The sequence below is a fragment of the Lampetra fluviatilis genome, chromosome 20, assembly GCF_964198595.1.
Source record: "Lampetra fluviatilis chromosome 20, kcLamFluv1.1, whole genome shotgun sequence".
In the NCBI taxonomy this organism is placed as follows: Eukaryota; Metazoa; Chordata; class Hyperoartia; order Petromyzontiformes; family Petromyzontidae; genus Lampetra; species Lampetra fluviatilis.
In genome coordinates this window covers 11960906-11983789 of record NC_136294.1, presented here as the reverse complement: position 1 = coordinate 11983789, position 22884 = coordinate 11960906, and the positions used below count along the sequence as shown (strand labels likewise).

Genomic DNA, 22884 nt, shown 5'->3' with positions numbered 1-22884 from the left:
AACTGGCGGCCTTGAGTTGTATTTAATAAAAGCCGAATCCATGTAATATTGTGGATGCTTAGACCCTAATGAACTAAACCAGTTAAGATGTAGGATCATATGTTTTATTTGGTGTTTAGATTAAACCCACTCTACCAGCTGGATATTGATTATTTTAAACGAGATTCAAATAGATTTCCTAAGCATGCTTCATAATCCTATATTTGTCTGCCTTCTAACCACATAAGTCCATAACTTCCATTCACCAAGCTCTGACATCCTTCATGTATCATCACGACTGTTTACTCCATCTCCTTGGTTCTCTGATCATCACATTCCTCCTCTCTAATTATACATCTCCAGCGTGTTAAATAGGGCTCTAGATTATTAATAATACAAACATTAAACGTTTTGTCTCTTGTAAATATCTATAAATTACCAATATTTGGGTTCTCAAGGAGGGGATGAGGGCAATGGAGACACGTGGAGTGACACAGACATGCAGACACTTGAGACAAGCAGAAACGGATACACGCGGAGATAGACACGGAGACAAGGAGATACACCAAGATACGGAGACAGACACCAATACACGTGCAGTTGGGAAAATTATTGTCACGGATTTTGGCATTATCAGTCCTTTTCCTTGTTTTGGATAAGCATGAGCAAGAGAGCGTGAATTATATCATAACTGGAACACTTTACCACCCACCCGGGCCCACAGTGAGTTGTTTGGCTCCGTGTGGCCGCGATGATCGAGGAAACTCCAGAGAACCGTGTGTCGTGGAGTGAAACATGTTGAAGAGCACTGCACTACGCGACCGCCTCCTGCATCTGCGATCGTCATACACACGCATCACACGCGCTGGTGTGTGCAGTCGGGTACAAGCCTGGACCATGGACCACTTCAACAGGGAAAACATCGGTGTTGTGTTCATATCCGATTGTGACACCACCAAATGCCACCACAATCACCCTCCATCACTACAACCGTTATCCGCCACCACCACCACCATCAAAGACAAAACACCATCACCTACGACCCACATGAACAGACTTGGGGCAAGTGTTATTGGTAAATACCTGTGAAGGCAGTGGCGGCTCCTGCAAAATCTCTCAGGGGGGGCAAATGTCTGGATGATTTATAAGGATAAGGTCCACCCATGCAAAGGATAAATTAACAGCTTAAGCATGTAAAGGCAACTTCACTTCTTTAATATTAATGAAAAATAAAGTGACTCTTACAATACATCTTCTTTGTTTCTATACTCACTATTAATACAATCCACTCAAGTTTCTTTTATTAAAGATTCCACTAGGTGGCGAAAAATAAAATTGTTGACTGAAACGTGCTTACGTATGATGACGTAAGCACGTTAGTGCGAGCCCTCCTGGAAGCCATAGAGAATGCATTGCAGCGCCCCCCATTAGAAAAAAAAACATCTTTGAATGTAAGTCTATGGGAACACTGGGCGATTCTCAGCCGGAGTGAAATCGCCCAAAAAGAGGCGGTACTCCACAGAACGTGACATGACGCTGATTGGACTATATCCAGAGGCACAGTGACGGCTAGCGTGACTGGTTGAATGACATTGGTGGTGCGTCGCCCAATCGCCCTAATGAAGAAACCGCCCCTGTGTGAAGGCCAGCACGGCACACGAGGGGGTGGGTGGCTTTCTTCAAGCCTGGCCCTCTGTCTCCCGAGTAGTTTATCACGTGGTTCCATGCACTTCATGTGGCCAGTGAGCTCCACCTTGGCTTTTGCAATTGCAATGCAATTTCACCTTATGGCAGGACCCCGGGGTTCCGCCATGAGGTTCAATTATCCAACATGTAATCAATCATAACTGGAGTTATTTTTTTCAGTGACGGTTAGACTGTGTCAGTGTGTTCTTGGATTGTTGTTTTGAGCCTTGCCCAAGCTTGCATTTGGTCTTGACAAATCTACAGTAATTTATATATGAGGGCGATTTTTACAACCACATTAATAATATTTAACACGTAGGCTTTCGCGACCAATATTCATAAGTGTTTTTTGGGTCAGATCGCGAAACAGGAGGATTTCTTCACAATTCTGGCTGTTGCTGTTGAGGTTGGTTTTAATTACCAGCGCAACGTCGTACAGTACTCAAATTGTAAATGTGGGTTTACTCTCCAACACACTGGTGTGCTCAACTAGTAACGAATTGGCATGTTTTGTTTACGTGACAAACCATACTAAGTGGCTTTGTTGCGTAGTGGCGGGTTTAACGGCACGTTAATATTTACGCGATCTAACACAATTTTTTTTTAATTAGTGACATGCTTAACTTTTCTCGATCTTACTCTTGTATCTTTTGTTTATTTTGCATTGTTTAACTTGCTGACTCATGCCTACTGGACATCTTTGAAAAATAGCTTAATCAGATTCCTCCAGGATAAGTAAAGATCCTGATTCTGACCCAAACCATGTACATATTTGAACCTTTTAGAATTTTCTGTGACTTATAAATCCAAGATGAGATCTCAATGGATGTTTGATCTGCAGCCAACACACGTCCCAAAGATTAACACCAACATGTAGTGATCACATGTAGTGATCACTAAAGGTGCTGTTTATTCATCCATCGACCGTGGAAATCATGCGCAACATAAGAGCAGCAATATGAGCAAGCCCTGCCTCAGAAGGTCGCTGCTCATGAGTGCTGCGGGTTGAGCAACTTCTCCGTCCTTCCACTTTTGGAAAGCCAATTATATGCCAAGCCTTGACCCACCGTTTCGTAACAATTGTGCAGAGAGCAAGAACAAGCTGCTGCAACAGTGGGCATTCACTTGTGGTTTAACTCACACCTTTTGCACAACATTCACCACCTTCTTTTTAGTTGCCCAAAAACATTTTTAACCTTTACCCTTATAGCAATGTGGGTCCATGAAAAGCCTTTGTCAGCCTTGGTAACAATGGGTAGGCAGGATACAACCACTACATGGAGGGACACCTTTTAATGTTAACTGTAGATTGTGAGTGGCGTTCTGGATGGCGATACATCCAGAACGTTAGGATGAACGCAAAACTATAGCATTGTTGGCACTGCGAGGTAATCTTTCAGATACATTTCTAAACAGGCCTTGATTGTCCACAACAACCTGCAAAACAATAACCATTGTTTCCGATGAACAGCATCGCACTATTTCTCTTGTGGAGCATGCACAGGAATATGGGTCCCAACAATGGCACCACACATTTGTGGAATACTGTATGGTGTTTCACAAAATTATTGTGCTCCAGTTGGTAGGTTGATACGTGATGGCACAGGTTCAGTATGCAGAGCCGGCGTCGTGCACTGATGCATGCAATTTTAGGGGTAATTAATTGGCAAATGTCTTCCTTTCCATTCGGATGTTTTCCAACCAATAGTTTTTCGTGACATTTTGGAGATTATCCTCCCACCAGCTCTTACTCTGGTAATGTTTCCAAGTTGTAGGTACTTTGAACAGAGGCAAGAAAAGACACAGTGACCTGTTGCAGTTACTGGAGGAGAGCAATTTTCATTATCTGGTAAAAAGCCCTCTCCTGGCGCAGCTGACTGCAGCATGACACACATAGTCTCGTATCTGGCATCAGATGTTCATATTTCACAGTTCTCTGCAAATATCAACATCATGCAACTCAAAATGTCAATTTCTCCCGCATGATCTTAATTTTTTTCCAACTCATATCAGAAATTCAATATCACGCAAAGTAATTGATGGCGCATTGGTAGTGGTGCAAATGAAATAAAATCAGCATGTTCGTCAATAAAATGGAAAATATATTCAGTTATAGGCGATGTTAACTGCCTCGCCCGGTATACAGGAGGTCGTGGGTTCGATCCCCGTGATTGCGTGGATTTTTCTCGATGTCCACATTGAGAATCAACGTCACGCGTTTAGAGAGAATTTGGCATAAAATAATGTCCACACGATTAAAAAGCCACTTCATTCGAAATGGCCAGGTCGCTTCTGAAAAATAGCTACATAGCTCAGATGGACCTTACCGGGTAAAAATATAAAAACATGTTTAAATAGCATTCATTGGGCCCTCGTTCATTGCACAACAGACAGTGGCCTCCTCGTGGAGCTGCACCAGGCGGACCTCACAAAACGACGTGCGACATTCGCACTGCGCACACGCTCCCAGGGCATCGCCAGCGAAACGAATTTCTCTGTGCGCATGCACGGCGCCGCCCTCGAGGCGAGTTGTTAAACTCGCTCGCAACCGCCGCCGCTGGCGTCTTGTCACACGCAGGCGGGCATTGCGGAGGCGGAGGAGGAGGCGTGAGATCCTGGGGCTTCAGGTGAGGGTTTGAGAGGGACGTGGCGCATGACGGCTCCCCCTCCTCGTCTCTCTCTCTCTCTCTGTCGCCATGTCTCTCCTCCCTGTGGTGTGGGGGAGAGGATACGGCGCGGGTCGGGGTGAGACGTGGAGGGGAGGAGGTGTGGGAAAGGGTTGTGGCGCCCCAGCGCGGAGCTCCGCTGCTCAACCCAACATCCACCTCCACGCCAGTCGCCTAGGACTCACATTTCTCATTCTCTCCTCGCCGCAACGAATTTCCCACCCTTGTGTTTTTTAATTTCGGAACAGATGAGCGACGGCTCACTCTTCAGTGAATTAAAGTATCTCTAACACGACCCATGGGCTAACCTGGAGAGCATCATTTCAGCAGCATTGATTCGGGACAAGCAAACTGATCGGTTTTGACATTCGGTGTATTGTTGTTGTTTTTTCACCGTCCAGAGTGTCTTCTTTATCCAGGCGAGAGCTCTCGGAGCCTGGGAGAGAGCCCTCGATTTGTAAGAGCGAACCAGATACACGTGCGCAAATAAGTTTGTTTGGCTCGTTCCGATGAGTTCACTCCAAAGGTTAAATTAAATATTGATTGCATCGGTGGGATTCAATATGTGTGTATTTAGTTGCACCGCCGTGGTGCACATGGGCTGCTACCCGGGGCAGCTATTGCAGACAGCACTATAAATGAGTAAAAAAATTAACCCGTAAAAACAAAGTTTTTCACTATAAATCCTTTATCTGCGTGGCGGCTAGAGTCCTCTCGTCCTCTGGCTTGAGATGGCTGCCACCTATGGGTCAGATGATTGCCTGCCACCATTAAGCAATTGGTAATTAAATATAAATATTTTTTTCCTAAAAAGTGTAAAGTTATGGAAAAAAAATTTCACGAAAATAAATTGTCACGCACAACGAGTCTGTGTGCAAAATGTCAGCTCGATTGGATCACGGGATGTGGGTTAAAAAACGACCGAAAGATTTGCACGGTCGTAAGCGCGCAAGCAAGCAAGCAAGTGAACTTAATATAAAGGATTTAAAAAGATGCACGGCTGAGAACTGGGTTTGAGTGGAGTTTGTTTTGGTAATCCCAGCTTTATAGGAAGTTGCTACCCTACATTACGGGGCAAGGCAATGTGGCCGTAAAGAATAAAGTTTAATGGTAGGTTTTTACCCTTTTAAACTGTCAGTTTTGTACCAGTTAAAAGGGTAAAAACCTACCATTATATTTTGCCACTGGTAAAAGAGATCTCATAGTGTAAAAGAATGAAGTTTGTCATCGATATTGTGTGTGCTGTAACCTGCCCTGCTCAGAAACTCCGCGTTCACTTGACGCTGCATGCGGAGATGCATCCTTGCGATGACAGCGAGACTGAAAGTGTAACACTTGGATTAGAGCACACACGCAGGTTAAAGTGTTTTGAGAATTGAGTGGGGCCCGGGGAGGGAGGACACGTCCCGGCCTGGAAGGGACGGATCGTGTGCGAGAGGAGAGCATACAGGGGAGATGGAGCGATGGAATCGGCCCTTGTGCGTGTGCTGGATTGCTGTATATTGCTTCATCCAACAGTGGATTGGCCGTGTCTGAAGGTGGTGGTAGTGCATGGATAATCGCCTGTGGCTGCACAGGTTGCCATCTGCTCAGGGTACACAACAGCGAGGCTACGGGTTAGGCATTTTTCGTCAAATGTAGGGCTAAGGTCCAGATAAAAGCAATTATTCACATAAAGGTCACGGAATAAGTTGGCGTGTTGGTCACTGCTGTGTGCTTCATCGCTGTGGCATGTGTATCCCAGTGGTATGTGTAACGGTTTGGTGTGTGTATCATTGTGCTGTATGCAGGTTTTATGTGTATCTCTGGGCTGTGTGTATCATTGTAGTCTGTGTATCACTGCGATGTCTATTTATCTGGTGTGTAACATTGTGGTGTGTGTATCGTTGCGGTGTCTGTTTCTCTGTGTTTGTGTAACATTGACATGTGTGTATCATTGCAGTGTGTGTATCGCTGGGGCGTGTATAACTCTGCGTTGTGTGTATCGTTGCGGTGTGTGTTTCGTTGGATCTGTTTTGCTGCAGTACGTGTATCGCTGGTGTTTGTGTATCGTTGCGGTGTGTGTATCACTTGGGTCTGTGTATCATTGCGATGTGTGGATCGCTGGGATCTTTGTATCGCTGGTGTCTGTATCATTGCGGTGCGTGTATCGTTGGGGGTCTGTGTATCGCTGGGGTCTGTGTATCGCTGGGGTCTGTGTATCGTTGCGGTGTGTGCATCGTTGCGGTGTGTGTATCGCTGGGGTCTGTGCATCGTTTCGGTGTGTGTATCACTTGGGTCTGTGTATCGTTGCGGTGTGTGTATTGTTGCGGTGTGTGTTTCACTTGGGTCTGTGTATCGTTGCGGTGTGTGTATTGTTACGGTGTGTGTATCACTTGGGTCTGTGTATCGTTGCGGTGTGTGTATTGTTGCGGTGTGTGTATCGTTGGGGTGTGTGTATCGCTGCGGAGCGTGTATTTCTGCGGATCTGTGTATCGCTGGGGTCTGTGTATCGCTGGGGTCTGTGTATCGCTGGGGTCTGTGTATCGCTGGGGTCTGTGTATCGCTGGGGTCTGTGTATCGCTGGGGTCTATATATCGTTGCAGTGTGTATTTCGCTGGATCTGTGTATCGCTGCGGTGCGTGTATCGCTGCGGTGCGTGTATCGCTGGGGTCGGTGTAACTCCGCCGTGTTTCTCTAGCTGTGTCGGGTGCAGGCAGACAGCGCTTGCAGCCATGGCGGTGCGTGGCACTCAGGTGTTCAGCACCAGCAGCATGAGTGGCCGCACCATGAGCATCAGCTTGGATGGACCCGCGAACGCCCTTAGCGTCTGCCGAGATGGCTCGCAGGTGACAATCACTTCATCACCACTATTAAACACACAGCCTAGGCACAGTATGAGAAATAACAACACTCCTCCTGGCTCTGCACAGGGACCCCAGCGGTCACGTGATCGGTCCTCTAGAGAAGTGGTTGACCCAGACAAAGCTTTTTAGAGTTGTAACGATTCACCACCCACTTACCCCTGGTGATTTGACATTATGATGATTTAGGGTCGTGATTCAATTCAAGAAAAAAACCCTTGTCTTTTTTGTCTGAAATATATTGTTTCTTGATTTATATTTTTTTATGTTATTTTGCTACTGAGGCCTAAGTGTAACATAAGCATACATGTGTATAAATGCAGCCTGCCAATGAACTAAGGTTTATCCATTACTTTTCTGGGTGGACAAAGCTTTTAAGAAGTTTGGCAATTGTTTCAATTGCCGCACTGGCAGAACGAGCCGGAGTCCTCTGAATTACAAGTCCACTGTGCTCACCATTACATAAAGGCAGCATCTCCCACATTCAATTGCATTCTTATAAGACCACAATGCACAGTTCAGTGTTGTATGTATGTATTTTGAACTTCTTTCGCTCCGTACATTGCCAACCATGCTAATAGTGGAGTTGGGGCCCAGTTGGTGTGTGGTTTGCGGTGGGAGCGCAGCGCTTTTGCGAGCACGGCTCACAGAGGTAACACTTTGGGCTGCAGGTGGCCGTGGCGGGTCGCAACGTCTTCAAATTGTACGCCATCGAGGACGGTGAGTTTGTGGAGCGTGCCAACCTGCGTGTGGGCCGCAAGCCGTCGCTCAACTACAGCTGTGCGGATGTGGCGTGGCACCAAATGGATGACAACCTGCTGGCCACGGCCGCCACGAATGGGGCCGTTCTCACCTGGAACCTGGGAAAGGCGTCACGCAACAAACAGGTGGAACTATCCCGCAAATTCACTTTACCCCCCACTTATAGTCCCACTCCTTAACCCACGCACTGGAGTTTTATCAAATCGCCAGTGTCTCTTTGCGCAAAGTGTGGAACAGTGTCCATCACTGTAAACCATTGGTAGTCATTCAACATAACAATGTCACCGTTGACTATCCGTAAAGTGTTACTCAATTTGAGACGAGTCTGCTGCCAAAAATGTAACTCGCATTCTTTACATTATCAAAAATACGCTGTACGACATCACCACTCCGAACCGCATAACCATAAACCTCTAACATTTCAGATGTGCTCACATTTATACGCTATATCGATACAAATTTTATTTGAGCTCAAACCATATCGTTATCATAGCTCTATCCCAACTTTGTTACCGTGTCTTGTACTCTATACCACTGACCACCTCTTAACTCCCCTACAGGAGCTGCTATTTGCGGAGCACAAGCGGACGGTGAACCGCGTGTGCTTCCACCCCAGCGAGCTGCACATGCTGCTGAGCGGCTCCCAGGATGGCTTCATGAAATGTTTCGACCTGCGGCGCAAGGAGAGCGCCAGCACGTTCAATGGTACCCAGCCCTCAGTTTCCTCCTCCTGCCAAGTCGCAAGAGCCAGACCAGATGTTTATGGTGCACCTGTCAAGTGTGTAAAATAGAGGCAATGTAATTCCAGAGTGGTTAGCGCACTGCGCTATCAATCGGGTTGACCTCGGTTCAATTCGCAGCCACGGCTAACGTCAGTGGCGAGTGATACCTGAACCATTCTCTGACGCCCACTTCATGAATCCGCACTGACCAACTTGGTGACGTATGGTCAAACGTCTTCTATGACCAACGAGGCATGGGGAGGCCTGAATCCAGCTGTCGGTGTTTTATATTGCAAGGCCCGCGGGCCACTGGTGGCCCCTGGTGGCCTTTAGTGCGGCCCCTGACGTGCGGCCCCCGACAATACGTAAATGTAAAAACACCCCTTGCAGGTGGTGTGGCAGTGTAGCAGCCCTCACACTGATGATGTCTTCTCGGCGAAAGTGCCGTCTCTCTGAAAATTAGCGAAGAACACTCTTTTAGGGCAAAGCTCGGGGTTGACCATGCCATATTAAAAGCCAGGGTGGTGCATCTTTTTGAACATGTTTCACAGGCTGGGCAGCCAAAGCATCCTATTCGATGTTTGTGTGTTCCACAGAGGCAGTTTGAAATCAAATCATCATGTGTGATTTAGCCCAGCGAGTGCAGGTAACATGTTTTTTATTTTTGTCTCGCGTGATCCGCAGGCCAGTCGGAGAGCGTACGCGACGTGCAGTTCAGCCCCAGGGACTGCTTTTCCTTTGCGGCCACATTTGAGAATGGAAACGTGCAGCTGTGGGATATTCGGCGATCAGACCGCGTGGAGCGCATGTTCACGGCACATAATGGGCCCGTGTTCACTTGCGACTGGCACCCTGACGAGAGGTGAGAGAGGGGCTCCCCACCCCCACCCCCCCGATCTACAACCTCCTTTCCTTGGCTTTCAGGGCTGCACTTCAGAGTAATGCGCAGTATGCCTGTGATATTGGGAAGCCACTGGAGCTATGGATTGAAAACTAATTTTTTTAGAACTGGTTTTAGTTTTGTTACCCTTCCCCTGTACCTCCGATTAGCATTGTTGGCTACGTATGGTGAGAAAGAAGTCCTCACATACAGTAAAACCTTGGATTGCGAGCATAATTTGTTCCGGAAACGTGTTTGTAATCCAAAGCACTCGTATATAAAAGCGAATTTCCCCATAAGAAATGATGGAAACTCAGGTGATTCGTTCCACAACCCAAAAATACTATATTCATATAAAAATGATTAATACAAAATACCTTTTTATATTTTTATTATTTAAATTTAATATAAAGTAATCAAATTAATTAATTTAATTTAATCGTGGCTGGTGTGAGAGAGAGGAGAGGAGGGTTATTGTGTAGGACGACTTTCACTTGCAGTACAGTTACTAAAGAACAGTCACTACACTTGGACACAAAAAAAAATGCTTTACGCACACACTCGTGGGCACAACACTATAGTAAACAGTATACGCTCGCACGGATGTTGACTATACGAGTGAGGCACGCCGACTGAGACCGAGCATGGGAGATGATTACCCACAATCCCGCAGTGAGAGAGAGAGAAAAGAACCATCGGCTCAGTTGTGATCACGTGACGCTCGGCAGACAAAGTGTATACTGTACGTACTACAGTACTCGTATTGCAAGACCTCGCTCGTTTGTGAAATTAATATTGATTTAAAAAATTTGCTCGTCTTGCAAAACACTCGCAGACCAAGTTACTCGCAATCCAAGGTTTTACTGTACATACAATAAAGAACCTGCACTTAGGAAGATATCAAAAAGATATCTACTGTTTGCCTTTTGGCATTCTCTGGTCTAACGCTGGTGAGACAAGGCCGTAAAGAAGGCTGTCTGGTGTAGGCCAATCAGTTTCATAGACAATGCATATATTGGCAGAGCATGTTTGTTAGCATGTTTCACAACAAATACATGTGGTTAATGCAGACTTGAAAAGTATCTATTTTGTGTTTGAACATCTTAACACCTGTGTTATTGCCAGAAAGGGTAAAACCTATTCTTATTTTTTCTTCACCTTGGACACTGGCAAAAAGGTCCCATAGGTGCGAAAGAAGTTCAACATACATACACACACATGGAGCACCCTGTGGAGAATACTGATTGTTTTCTTTTGTTCCTCGAAAACAAATTATTTGTTGACACCGCATTGGCAGTGGTGCACAAGCACAAATAAAAAAAATCATCACTTTCGTCAATAACTCTGCCTTAAAAGGAAATATATAATCGGTGACGTTTCAGGCAATGGGCCCTCTTCATAGCACATAGAGGTCAGAGAGATACAGCGGATACGAGTTGAAGGGAAATAAGAGTAGTAAAGTGAAATCTTATCTACACTATGTATCTCTGGTCTCCGTTTCTGTTCCTGTGCAGTGCCCGGGTGTTGTCTAAGTGTAGTCTGGGACTGTTTTTGTTGTTGTTTGCTGCCTTGCCCAAGCTTGCATTATTGTTGAAAAATCATCGGCAGGAATTGATGCAAATTGTACTTGTATACTTAATTTTTAGTGACTTGCCTACCTTTCCTATACTTTGCACTCCTGTTGGTTTTTCTATTATTGTAACTTTCTGATCCGTCCCTGCTGGACATTGATCAAAAAGAGCTCCATGGCTCATCGGCTTCCTCCAGGATATTTAATAATAGAGATTCTGATTCTGTCTTTCCCCTTGCCGACACTCGACTCCTTCTTGGCAGAGGCTGGCTGGCCACGGGTGGTCGCGACAAGCTGGTGAAGGTGTGGGATGTGGCGAGTGCGCGTGCACGCGAGCAGTACTGCGTGCAGACCATCGCCTCCGTGGCGCGCGTCAAGTGGCGGCCAGAACGCCGCCATCACCTGGCCACGTGCTCCATGATGGTGGACCACTCGGTCAGCGTGTGGGACGTGCGGCGGCCCTACATCCCGTTTGCTGCATTTCCAGAACACCGCGACGTCACGACAGGCATCGCGTGGCGCAACGACCCCCACTACCTGCTCTCCGGCTCCAAAGACTGTACCCTCTTTCAGCACGCCTTCAAGGTGCTTCCTGGATCCGTGTTGCTATGAGCTCGCTTCCTCAAGCACAATAACCACACTAGCGTTTTTACTTTCTCTCACTTACCTACAGTTAAAATTTTGGTACTGGCAAAGAAAGCTAATTTGTACATTTCTTCAGGCTCTTGTACATATGTATGTTCAACTCCTTTGGCGCCGCACATAGTCAACCGTTCTAATCAGAGGTGCGGTGTGGTGTAGCCATTTATACTGCTGGATATAAATGGAGAAGACATCCGCATATGGCTCTGGACAATACTATCATATAGCTATGACAGTATTGTTTGTATTGTAGACCCTGGTGGGTCAGGTGGCAAGCTCTAGCAGGTAATTCAACAAGATGGTCAGGTGAGGAAAATAGCACTGAAAAGATGTCTCTGCAGTGAGAAACACCAGCTGGAGGTGAGAATAGGTGGTTAAAGTTGCTGTACACGTTTCGGATAGGGACCAAACACAGGCTTATCTTTGGAGCTGAGACCCTCTGAATGCATGGCTATGTGGCGAGATGTTTACCACCTTGCCGGCTATACAGGAGGTCGTGGGTTCGATCCTGACCCTGACGCCTGTATATTTGGAGTTTGCATGTTCTCTCTGTGGTTACGTGAACATTTCTCCAGGTCTTCCGGTTTTAGCTGCTATAAATTTCCACATGATAAGCCACTTCATTGGTCTGTCATTTGTGGCCAGGTCACTTCTGAAAAAGAGCTATACAGCTCAGTGGGTCTTACCTGGTAAAATGCAAATAATTAATAGTTTAATAGTTTTGATGCGATGTTTCAGCCATGTCAATGGGAGGTGCTCATGTGCTTCAGAAAAGCAGGTAAATGGTTAAAAAAACTAAGGGTTTAAGCAAAAAGCAGTGTAGTTATGGATGTGTATTGTGTCAGAGGGGGTCAATGTTGTGGTTTCTGGAGGCTGAAAGGGGGAGGGGTAATTAGAAGACATATTTTTATTTTCTTGGCCTCAAAATCACGTGATGTTTATTGTGGTTGTGAGGCGTCTGTATTAAGAGAAAAGCTCCAAACCAAAGGACCCTGTGACCACCCCCAAATTGAGGGGTGTGGTCTATTTGTTACCCTGCAAAGTCTGTGACTTGCAATACAAAGGAGAAACAGGACGCAGATTACAGGACATATAAGAATGTGGTTGCCAAACAGGATAAATAAAACCACTCTGTAGATTTCAAAGGGGTCAATATTCTAAGCACAACCCCCAAACCAAACCATATGTAAATTCCTGGAATAATTTCAATGCACTGCAAACAAAGATCATTACATAATACAAGTTTTTTTTGGGTTAGATCTAACCGAAAAACCTGTTATGTATGATATTGGTCACGAACACCTACGTATTAAAGATCATGACACTAAAGAATAAAAAAATCTCCCATCAGAACTCCACCACTGACAAATGTGAAACCTTCCTAAAGTCACCTCTCACGGGGGCCCTATTAGATATATAAGAAATATTGTCCACAACATTTCACAACCTAAACATTTCACAAGTCACAGACACTCCAAAACACGGGCCTACAACACAATTCCATAACTCCAACTCATTTCACCACTCGCTTTACATTATCACCACAACCACCACAGACCCTCAGACACGATCCCGAATATAATTCTCAAAAACACTATTTGTTTCCTCTCACATAATCCTTATACCACTGGTAGTGAACAACAAAGTCACGCACATTTACAACCTATGACAAACACCTTACAACCACACAATCCACAACACGTGATTTTGTGGGCAGAAAATGACAATAAGTCTTTTCGTTACCTCGGCCTCCAGACCCCCCCGCCCCACACTGTCCCCCTCAGACACAATACACATCCACAACTACACTGCCTCCTTGTGCAAACATTTACTTTTTTTTTAACCAATTACCTACTTTTGCGGGTCACATGAGCCCCTCCCACTGATGTGGCTGAAAAAAAAATCACATTTAAGCATCATCTTCTAGCCTAAAGACAACAGATAAGCCTGTGTTTGGCCGGTCCGAAACGTGTAGGGCAACTTTTACCATATTTTTTTCATCTCGAGCCGGCGTTTCCCACTGCAGAGGTGTCTTGCGGTGCTGTTTTCGTCATGTTTTCTCCGCGGCGTCTTCATGAGTTTTCTGAAGATGGTCAGGTATCAGCTTTTAAGTTTAACATAAATACATTGAATATCATGCTGCGTATTCTCAATACCCCCCAGCATTTAGAGGATTCTGACATTTTAAGTAACATGCTTTTCCGCCTAAATGTCTGAGTCATCATTATAACAAGTTATAATATTTATTTCCTGTAAACTTTCTGCCTTTAAGACCAAATATGCCTGCAGATAATGTCATGTTTAATTTGAAGGTTCCCTTGAATTAAAAGGCCAGCCCTAACAAAGAGAGAAGAAAACTTGGTGCTTCTTGAATTATATGCCTTTGCTAGCTTCATGGGTTTGGTCCACATCTATACCTTGGTGGCAGATTGTAAGATGGACAGCTCGTAGAGTTTTACAAAATACCATGCCACAGTACATTTAGTGATCATCCGGATTAGAATCCAATAGATAACAAAGCTCCTGCCCTATCCGATGCTTTGAGTTCCATGCTTCGACCTTCGTCCTCATCCACCTTTATTCCCTCAGCAACTCCTGCACTTTGCCTTCCTTGAGCATCCTCTTCCCTTCCAGTTAAATTGTGTTTCCACTGTTGGTAATCGGAGTATTTTTATGAAGCTATTGTTACGTGTTTTTTATTTAACATTTAAAAATATATATAATGTATATGTTTGTTTTTAATTTATGTGTTTTCGTTGTTGCAGGATGCATCCCGGCCAGCCGACAGTGCCAACCCTGAGGGGCTGTGTGTGGGCCCGCGGGGTGACCTGGCGTTTGCAGCCAAGGAGGGTCTCTGCGCTTTAGAGTCTGGCCGCAAGGCTTTTGCTGGTGACCGCCGCTACCCCTTCTTTTTCATCCGCAAGCCACCAGCTTCCGACAGCCCAGAGCTTCCCACCGCCCAGAACACGTGTGCCAGGTGGGGGTGGTCTCGCACATCGTTCAGAGGCCCCTCACGAGTTTTTGGGGAGGCCTCTGGGATCTTGGATAACTCAACAAAAGTTTTAGATTTGGTGTCGCTAGAGGAGCGAATGGTAGTTTTTTGAGGTCCTGAAGAGCTTGAAGACTCTGACCAAAGCATGGTTGAGCACAGGTCGTTCTTGGATGGACGACAACAATCTATTACTGCTTTTTGTGTTTAGTTTGTTGTCCTTCCCCTGCACCTCCGATTAGCACGGTTGGCTATGTACAGTGTAAAAGAAGTTCAACATACATACATTAAGTTCGTATTATAGGCTGCTGAGGTATAACGTGGTGGGCATCAGAGGGCAGTGCAGACAAATTGATTGTGCTTACCATTATATGTTGTCCGCCTTCATCAATCCGTACTCGGGTAACCCCCACGACCCTCAGAAGAGTGGGAAGGCTCTCGCCCAGCAGTGGATCGACAATGGACTGAATATGCATGTGCAGGGTGATGATTTTAAACATATTTGCGCTGTTAAAGGGACTTTAGTATTTTTCTATCTGTGGTGCTGCTTGCACCACTGCGTAGTGTGCTCAGTGTCCCATGTACCACGGTTTTGCAGTGTGTGCAGTGTGCTGAGTGTGTTCGAGCCCCACGGAGGGGAAGGGCTCGACCCGGTGCTAGGGCTGCATACGGACTGGTTCGTGGAAACGGCTCAACGATACTGCTTGGCTGGCAGGTAATCTTGGTCATGCATATGTACACGGCATGGCATCCACCGTCACTATGCGACAGTTATCACACTGTCTTCGTGAGGGTTGTTAATGGCTGGTTGGAGTAATCGCCACCAATGATAATTCATCTTCATGGCTTTTGCAGATAATACATCTTCCTGTACTATGATGAGAGTCAGCTGCTCAAAATGACCTATATTCTTTTGTCTATTAATTTGGCAACGAGGTGAATCGATGACCCAATGGTTTGCGCACTGAGCTTTGAACCCAGAAACCTGAGTTCGGTTTCCGGCCTTGGCTTGAGTCAGGGGTGAGTGATATTTGAACGAGTCCCAAGCTCCCCCCTTCACCAACCCACACTGATTAGCATGATGAAGTATGGTCAAACAACTCCCGTGACAGACACGGTGTGGGGAGGCCTTCATTCAACTTTCATCCAGCGGTGGGATGACAAAGTTGTAAATATTCATGGAAATGTGTTATGCGGTATAGCACAGATAAAAAACCAGCCCTGCTTGTTGAGCGAAATGCCTGTGGGCTGACTTGGTTGTGAAACGTGGGCGCAGACCTCTCGGGGAGCTGTGCGACCACAACGCGCGCGTGGCAGGGAGCCTCCGCCGCTTCCAGGTGGCGCAGACGTGGACAATGCTCAAACTGCTGTACGGAGGCGGCGACCACTCGGCTTCGCCCGCCTCCCTCGTTCCCAAACCGCCTGCGCTGCCGCCCTCCAGCATGTACGTGCGGGCACGTACCGCTCCCCCTCTCCTCCAGCTTGCGCGCCTGCATCCATCTCTTTCGGACACACCCAGAAAGCTACCACGCCACCTTCTTGCAGCAGAGATTTACGGCATAGCTTCTGTGTTTGGTGAGTCCTATTGATGTTGTTTTAGTTTCGGCGTGAAGGAGGGGGTGCCGGTGCTGGGTGGGGAAGGACGATCAGAGGGGCGGCTCCGAGACTCCTCCACCTCCACCTTCCCCCCACCTGATGGTCAGTGTCTGCTTAGTTGTCACCCCACTGCTGTCCACCATGGCCATGACCACTCTACTCAAACCTGTCCCTGAACCAGCACCTTCTAACACAACAACCCTTAATGGAATACCCTGTGCCTCGCTATTCTATAGAGTTGCTTAACAAACACTCAGCTGTGGACAACCCTTCTGTCAGGCGGCACAGATGGCGGCAATGATGAGACGGAGGGCAGTGATGCAGAGACGCTGCCTGGGCTGGCAGCTGGTCTTCAGGGAGGCACCACCGACTTCTTCTTTGGGGATGGGGAAGAAGGTGGCCTGGAGCTCCTCACACATGACACACCCGCTGGTGAGCACACTAAGATGGTCGCAAACGCGACAACACACAACTTAAGTGGCATGCACAAATTAAAGTGTGACATGATGAGAGTTTTCCTCGGTGCCTAGATGCTAGTGACGATGACAGCTTCTCTCTGCTGTGCCACTCATTCACCGTAGAAGATTTCCGGGAGTTCTCACTACCGGTGGAAGCATTCCCTCTCCGCCATGACTTTGCCGAGGGCCCTGCGGCCGCCCCTGCACAGCTCACGGGGGACAGGAGGGACTCGGGCCTCAGTGCGGATGAGGAGGAGAGGGGCGTGGAGGAGGGGTCTGGGCGACCCGGGGGAGCTGCAAGGTGGGGCCACACCCAGACGCCGACACCCACGCACGTGAACTGCACGCATGTGGACACCCTTCACGGACTCGCGTACGTACACACAGACGTGCCGCTCGACAACAACAACAACACCCGCCATTCGCCACTAAGTGGCGGTGACATCCACCAAGGTGCCTGAGGCCATGGAGATCACGGGACAGACCCAGGTGCCATGGGTTGACAGACAGACATGACTGACAGATGCACCAGCTGTGCCCCCTACTGTGCCAACTTGCTGCATTTTAGCCACCCGGCGCTCCGCTCGTTGTTGCGACCGTCGCTCATCTGTCCTCCGTTGTTGACGGAGGGCGACTGCCTCCAATTGACCAGTAGCATCCTTCACAAGCCTCCTTCATAGACGTGTCGCTCGCACACACATGGACACGCTTACAATAGCTGATGCACGTGCAACACATGATTGTAAAGATGCATGTGCGATCATCTCTCGATTTTCCAGGGTAATGGGGGGCGGGTGGGGGGGCGAGAGTGGTGGACCAGACAAAATATAGACAGAAAAATGTCAGTTATCAGGCATCCATGGAAAATGGAGGGTGCCAGTTAATTAAATATATACTGATGGTTCACCAAATTTCCATTTACATAAAACTTTTCAAGAAATAAGTGAAGCCTACATTTTAATTATGATGTAAGAAATAACATACTCTTTTACAGAGGTACTCACAAGTCAGTTGTAGAGCATTCTAAGTTGATTGTAGAGAGGCAGTGGGACAGTTTAGAGTATAGTACACAGGTACAGTACTCCATGTATAGACTTCTGCTTATGCCACCACTCGGCAGTGTCCTGAAGCTTCCGTAAACAACAGATCTATGATAAGCGCACAGCAAGATGCTGGATGGCAGTCGGAATTTTTCTGGATACGTGAAGGAAGATTTGTATTGCCGTCTATGACAGATGCCGGTTAATAGAGCATTCCGGATGCTAAGAGAGCTTTTGCTGTATATGGATAAGACAAACATATGTAAACTAGGCCATCATAATATATTAATTGTTTACCTATGCGGACTAGGGATAGAACGTGTCATCTCTTTTTATCGCGACTAAAACTTAGCGGTTTACTTGTGAACATGTTTGTGGTCACGCGGGCACGGAGTCACTGAGTGGACGACTGAGATTAGAGCAGTGTGTGCGTAAATTATTTTCACCAGCATGGTTAATCCACAACCATTATAATCTGATGACTGATATAATTGAGTTACCGTAGATAATGAAAAGCATGGCCTATGTGTACTGATGGTTGTTTGTCTGTGTTTGTGGTGTGCAGGCGACTGGGGGCTTGGGGAGCAGGGATCACACCTGCCGAAAGTGTGTCCCTCATATCTGTGTCGCGCCCATTGTTCGGACAGTCCCTGCCAGTTGAAGGGTCCGTATGGCATCACTATCAGCACACACGGGCCTTATTTCTCTCTTTATTGGGGTCATTACGTTTGAAAACATTTGTCCACTAGGTGCTACGTTTTTTCAAGATTAGAATCTTGCGTATAATATTACCCTGCACAATCCTCTATCTATAATGATTTCTCTCCACATTCAGGCGTTCTCTGTGAATGGCTTTGTACATCCTCTATCTCCCTGCGCAATGGGCTGCGTTTATACAAAGTAGCTCCTTGCAGCAGGTAACAGTGTAAAGAAGGTGCCCGTGTTAACGTGCGTGTTTGGACCTGTGGCTGCAGGCAGGATACGCACATGCTGGAGTTGTGTGTGTTTAGGTCGTGGGATGGTTAGTGCACTGCATTATGAACACAGAGACCCGAGTTCTTAACCTGCTCACGGCCAATATCAGAAACGAATACCTGAACCTGTCCTGGGCCTTTCCTAGGTCGACTCAACCTTAAATAAGTAACTGGTATGGTGTGTAAACATCAGTTCTGGGGAGACGAAGGCGACCGAGCGTTGTGCTGGCCATCCACCCCCTAGTGAGTCGTGTTGGCCGTCATAGATGTATGCTAACAACACTTGCCCCAACAGTCCGTTAAGGCTTTATGGGGATCTTTGTCTTTGATGGTCACCTGTACGTGTTGGATTAACGTGCATGTGTGTGCGCTGGATTCCCTCTGTGTGTATTGGATTGACGTTTGTGTGTGTGCTGGATTCCCACATGCGTGCCCCATAGGTTTTCTCCCACAGTTACATCTATGCTGGAGCACTATACGGAGATGGGCGACGTGCAGATGGCCGTGTCAGCTCTGCTGGTGCTGGGCCAGAGGGCAGGCCAGCACGTCAGTCAGACTGTGCAGGTACAGCACTATGAATGGGGATCCGGGTAAGGGCAGAGGATCGGTTTTGCTTTCGGAGGCTTTGATGAGAAATTTCTCATCGAACTTTGAATAAAGGATTTTCAAACTGTTGAACAACCATGGTCTTCGCGAAATGAATAAACACATGAAGATAGATTGAAACACGTTTCTAAAAAGTTGCATCTTCCCAGACTGGGTCATTGGCAGATGTACATACTCACTCGGGACATGTCCTAGGTTTTAGATCTGAAAAGCGGACCTAGATATGACATTTATCTTTTGAAAAATATTTAGTTGGAATTTAGCCAAAGATGTAATGTCACGGTAAATTACGTGACTTACATAATGTCACGTCCGCTCTCTTTCCACCAAAATTGCTATCACAGGAGGTTCCATTTAATTATATTACTAAAATATATATTTTTCAAAATCACACTTAAAGAATTACTTTACCCTTGAATTATATTTTAAATCCTTAAATATATCACATAAACAATGAAAGTTATTAAAATGCAATTAAAATACATTTTACCTAAAAATATGAAAATCCTATGGCTGAATTGTTTTTAAATCTTAAACTCAATCATACTCCACTTGTTGTAAATTGTAACGTCTACTTTTCATGCTCCTGTCTGCATGTGGCTGTCTGGCTGTACACAGGAACACTGGTACACGGCATACCTGGAGTTACTGCACCGCTTTAAGCTGTGGTCTGTAGCCACACAGGTGATCCGATTGAGTACGTGTGAGGCTGTGAACATCCTCAACCAGACGTCCACCAGCCTTCATCTCAACTGCAGCGCCTGCAAGCGCTCACTCGATGGCAAGGGTTGGCTCTGTGACAAGTGAGTACATCACTGGGTGTGTGTGTGTGTGGGGAGCGGCAGTGTAGTGGTTTGCGCACTACACTAGGAAACCGGCTACCTGAGGTTGTTTCCCACTCGTGACTAATAACAGTGGCAAATATTTAAACCGGTCTTGGGCCTCCACTAGATTGACTCGGCCTTAAAAATTAGCACCTAGTGCGGGGTGTAAACATGAAGACTGGGATGACAAAAGCAGTTTGGGTGCTGTTAGCCCCCCACCCGCTCATGCCATCCCAGCTTTCATGGGAGCTCACTAACAGCACACATCACCACAGGCGTTTAAAGGTTTTTTTGGGGAACTGTATCTATTTTTATGTCAGGTGTATGGGGTCTCTCTTATATGGATTCAGTAGCAGCTACAAATCGATGTGCAGTGTGGTCAGAGCTAAGTCATCAGCGTAGGTATCTGACATCGCTGATGTATACATTGCAACATATCAGGGCCAACACAGAGCCTTGGTGGGGTTGGTCATTCTTTAGGACCTGATAGGAACTCAGATTCTGACCAAGGAAGAAACAGAACCAGCGGTTGCTCAACATGTTTGACAGCAGCCATATTGTTGTGCAGCAGCCCTCTTGCGTGTGGGTTCAAGGTGTTAAAGCGTCACGGCGAAGCGGTCAATTGCTCATCCTACTGCTGTCAGAAGGACCACCACGTGTTGGGAGCTCGAGAATTCATCGAGAGGATGTTTTGACCTCTTCCACGCTGGCCAGAAATCTTGGAAGCGTTGGGAGAGCCCACACATTACTCCACCACGTGCGACCTGACGATCGGTTGTGCTGCCATGGTGGACTTGCAATCCAGAATTAGCTGGTTTGATCTCTTTCTGGGGTAGTTGAATCACTGGGAAAGTGTCTCAAATGCACCCGCCTCGGTTCACCAAGCAGTATAAACAGATCCACCATACTTAGTGTGTGGGGGTATGCATAAAGAAAACACATGTCCTCAACGTGCTTTGCGAAAAAAGTATGAGAATTAGTTATGAAACTAATGCTAATTATTTGTATATGGCAGTAAACATTCACTTCCAGATGTCGGTATGGTAAAACTGCAAGACTAACAAATGTAAGGTTGTGATTTCAAATCCCAGTCATGAGTTGACTCAACTTATCATCTTAATGGGGTCAATAAAATACCAATGAGTGTTAAGTCAACATTGGTCATCCTACCAAGAGATCTAACCCTGCATTGGTACCGTGGAATTTGCATCACTGGTGCTCGGAGCTGCCAATGGAGATGAGTGCCACTGTTACTTGTTTAATGAGGGATACACTTAAAACTGCAACATTACCATTCATAAAACTAGTATATTTAGGAGTACATAATTTCGTATTTTTAGTGCCCTTGTATCTGCACCACTTTAATTTTTAGGGCTGTTTATTCAATATTGGCTCTTTGAACATGTACAGCCCTTTGTTAATCCATTGCTGGATGAGGGCCTCCCCACACCATCCAGGTCATGGAGGTTATTTTACCATACGTAACCATTCTGATCATTGTGGGTTTTTCAATATAACCGCCCTCGACTCCCCACCATGTATCCCCACAAGCCTGTAAAAACATTCGTGCATGGTGGTTGCCCATCTAAGCACGATCCAAGCTCAGCCCCTGCGTAGTTTCTGAGATTTAAGATTGGGAACATTAAGTAAGAACAAAATCAATATTTATTTACCTGTACACCCATCTATCACAAATATTTGATTCACTACAGCATGACCTCTTTTACTGGACCATTAGGGTGCTTGCTTCTCACTTGGTCCATTCTGTTGGGTGTCATATATGGGATTGTGCTGTGTAGGTGACTACTTATGTGTCTGTGTGTGTGTGTGCTTGGTTGCAGGTGTCGGCAATGTGCCAGCGTGTGTGCCGTGTGCCACCATGTGGTGCGGGGCCTGTTTGTGTGGTGCCAAGGCTGCAGCCATGGAGGCCACCTCAACCATATTATGGACTGGCTACAAACATCTCCTTATTGCCCCACGGGCTGCGGTCACCTGTGTGAATACACGTGAGGTCACCTAGCTGCGTGTAAACCAGAGGCTTATTCTCATATCCTTTAAACACAACACAGCAGAACGTGCATTTCGGAATGACAAGAGATCGCCGTGCATATGATCCGGAAGCAAAGCTGAATTCTTGTTCCGAAGATCAGGAGCCACACAAGAAGTCTGAAAACAATCTGCATTTAGGGGCATTTGGACACACGACCCATGTTCATGATATGCAGATTAACTGTTGGGAAAAGCATTGTCCTGTTTTTGGGTCCTGGTTCATGGTCTTCAATCGCAATGCCCAACTTTGCATGAGCGCATCCACACATGTCCACACATGAGATTGAACGAGCATGATACATGTGTGGAGAATACTGGACTTTCTATAGGTGCATCATTGTGGGTGGGGCCTCGTGCAATGCAGTTGGGAAGTGCTGTTTTTATTGTCATGTAACATTCAAAAGCCTGCTGGTTTTCACTATTTGTAATTTTGTAATAAATGTTAATTTTGTTTCTACGTTGTTTTTGTTGGGATATATGTAAAGGTATATGCAGACTCAATTCAATTTATATTTGCAATTTCACGTGTCATTAGTTTAATTTACAATGTGTAAAACTTTTGCTGATTTTTTTTCCTCCATAATCTCATATTTAGTTC

The 22884-nt window shown here is 46.3% G+C and overlaps 1 protein-coding gene across 2 annotated transcripts; it reads left to right on the top strand.

Annotated features, from left to right (window-relative positions):
- Nucleotides 1-4220: 4220 nt before the first annotated feature.
- Nucleotides 4221-22743, top strand: WDR24 (WD repeat domain 24). 2 transcript variants are annotated; one of them, XM_078865625.1, is made up of 16 exons: nucleotides 4221-4292; nucleotides 7012-7159; nucleotides 7846-8061; nucleotides 8497-8641; nucleotides 9343-9520; nucleotides 11372-11693; nucleotides 14516-14727; nucleotides 15338-15454; nucleotides 16016-16183; nucleotides 16340-16437; nucleotides 16615-16767; nucleotides 16917-17094; nucleotides 18399-18497; nucleotides 19248-19371; nucleotides 20032-20216; nucleotides 22079-22743. In XM_078865625.1, the coding sequence occupies exons 2-16, from the start codon at nucleotides 7046-7048 to the stop codon at nucleotides 22245-22247; spliced, it is 2478 nt and encodes an 825-aa protein (XP_078721751.1). In that variant the 5' UTR covers nucleotides 4221-4292; nucleotides 7012-7045; the 3' UTR covers nucleotides 22248-22743. The 2 variants fall into 2 exon arrangements, with proteins under 2 accessions (XP_078721751.1, XP_078721752.1); XM_078865626.1 differs by lacking the exon at nucleotides 22079-22743 and having other exon boundaries at nucleotides 18399-18439; nucleotides 20032-20213.
- The last annotated feature ends 141 nt before the right edge of the window (nucleotides 22744-22884 follow it).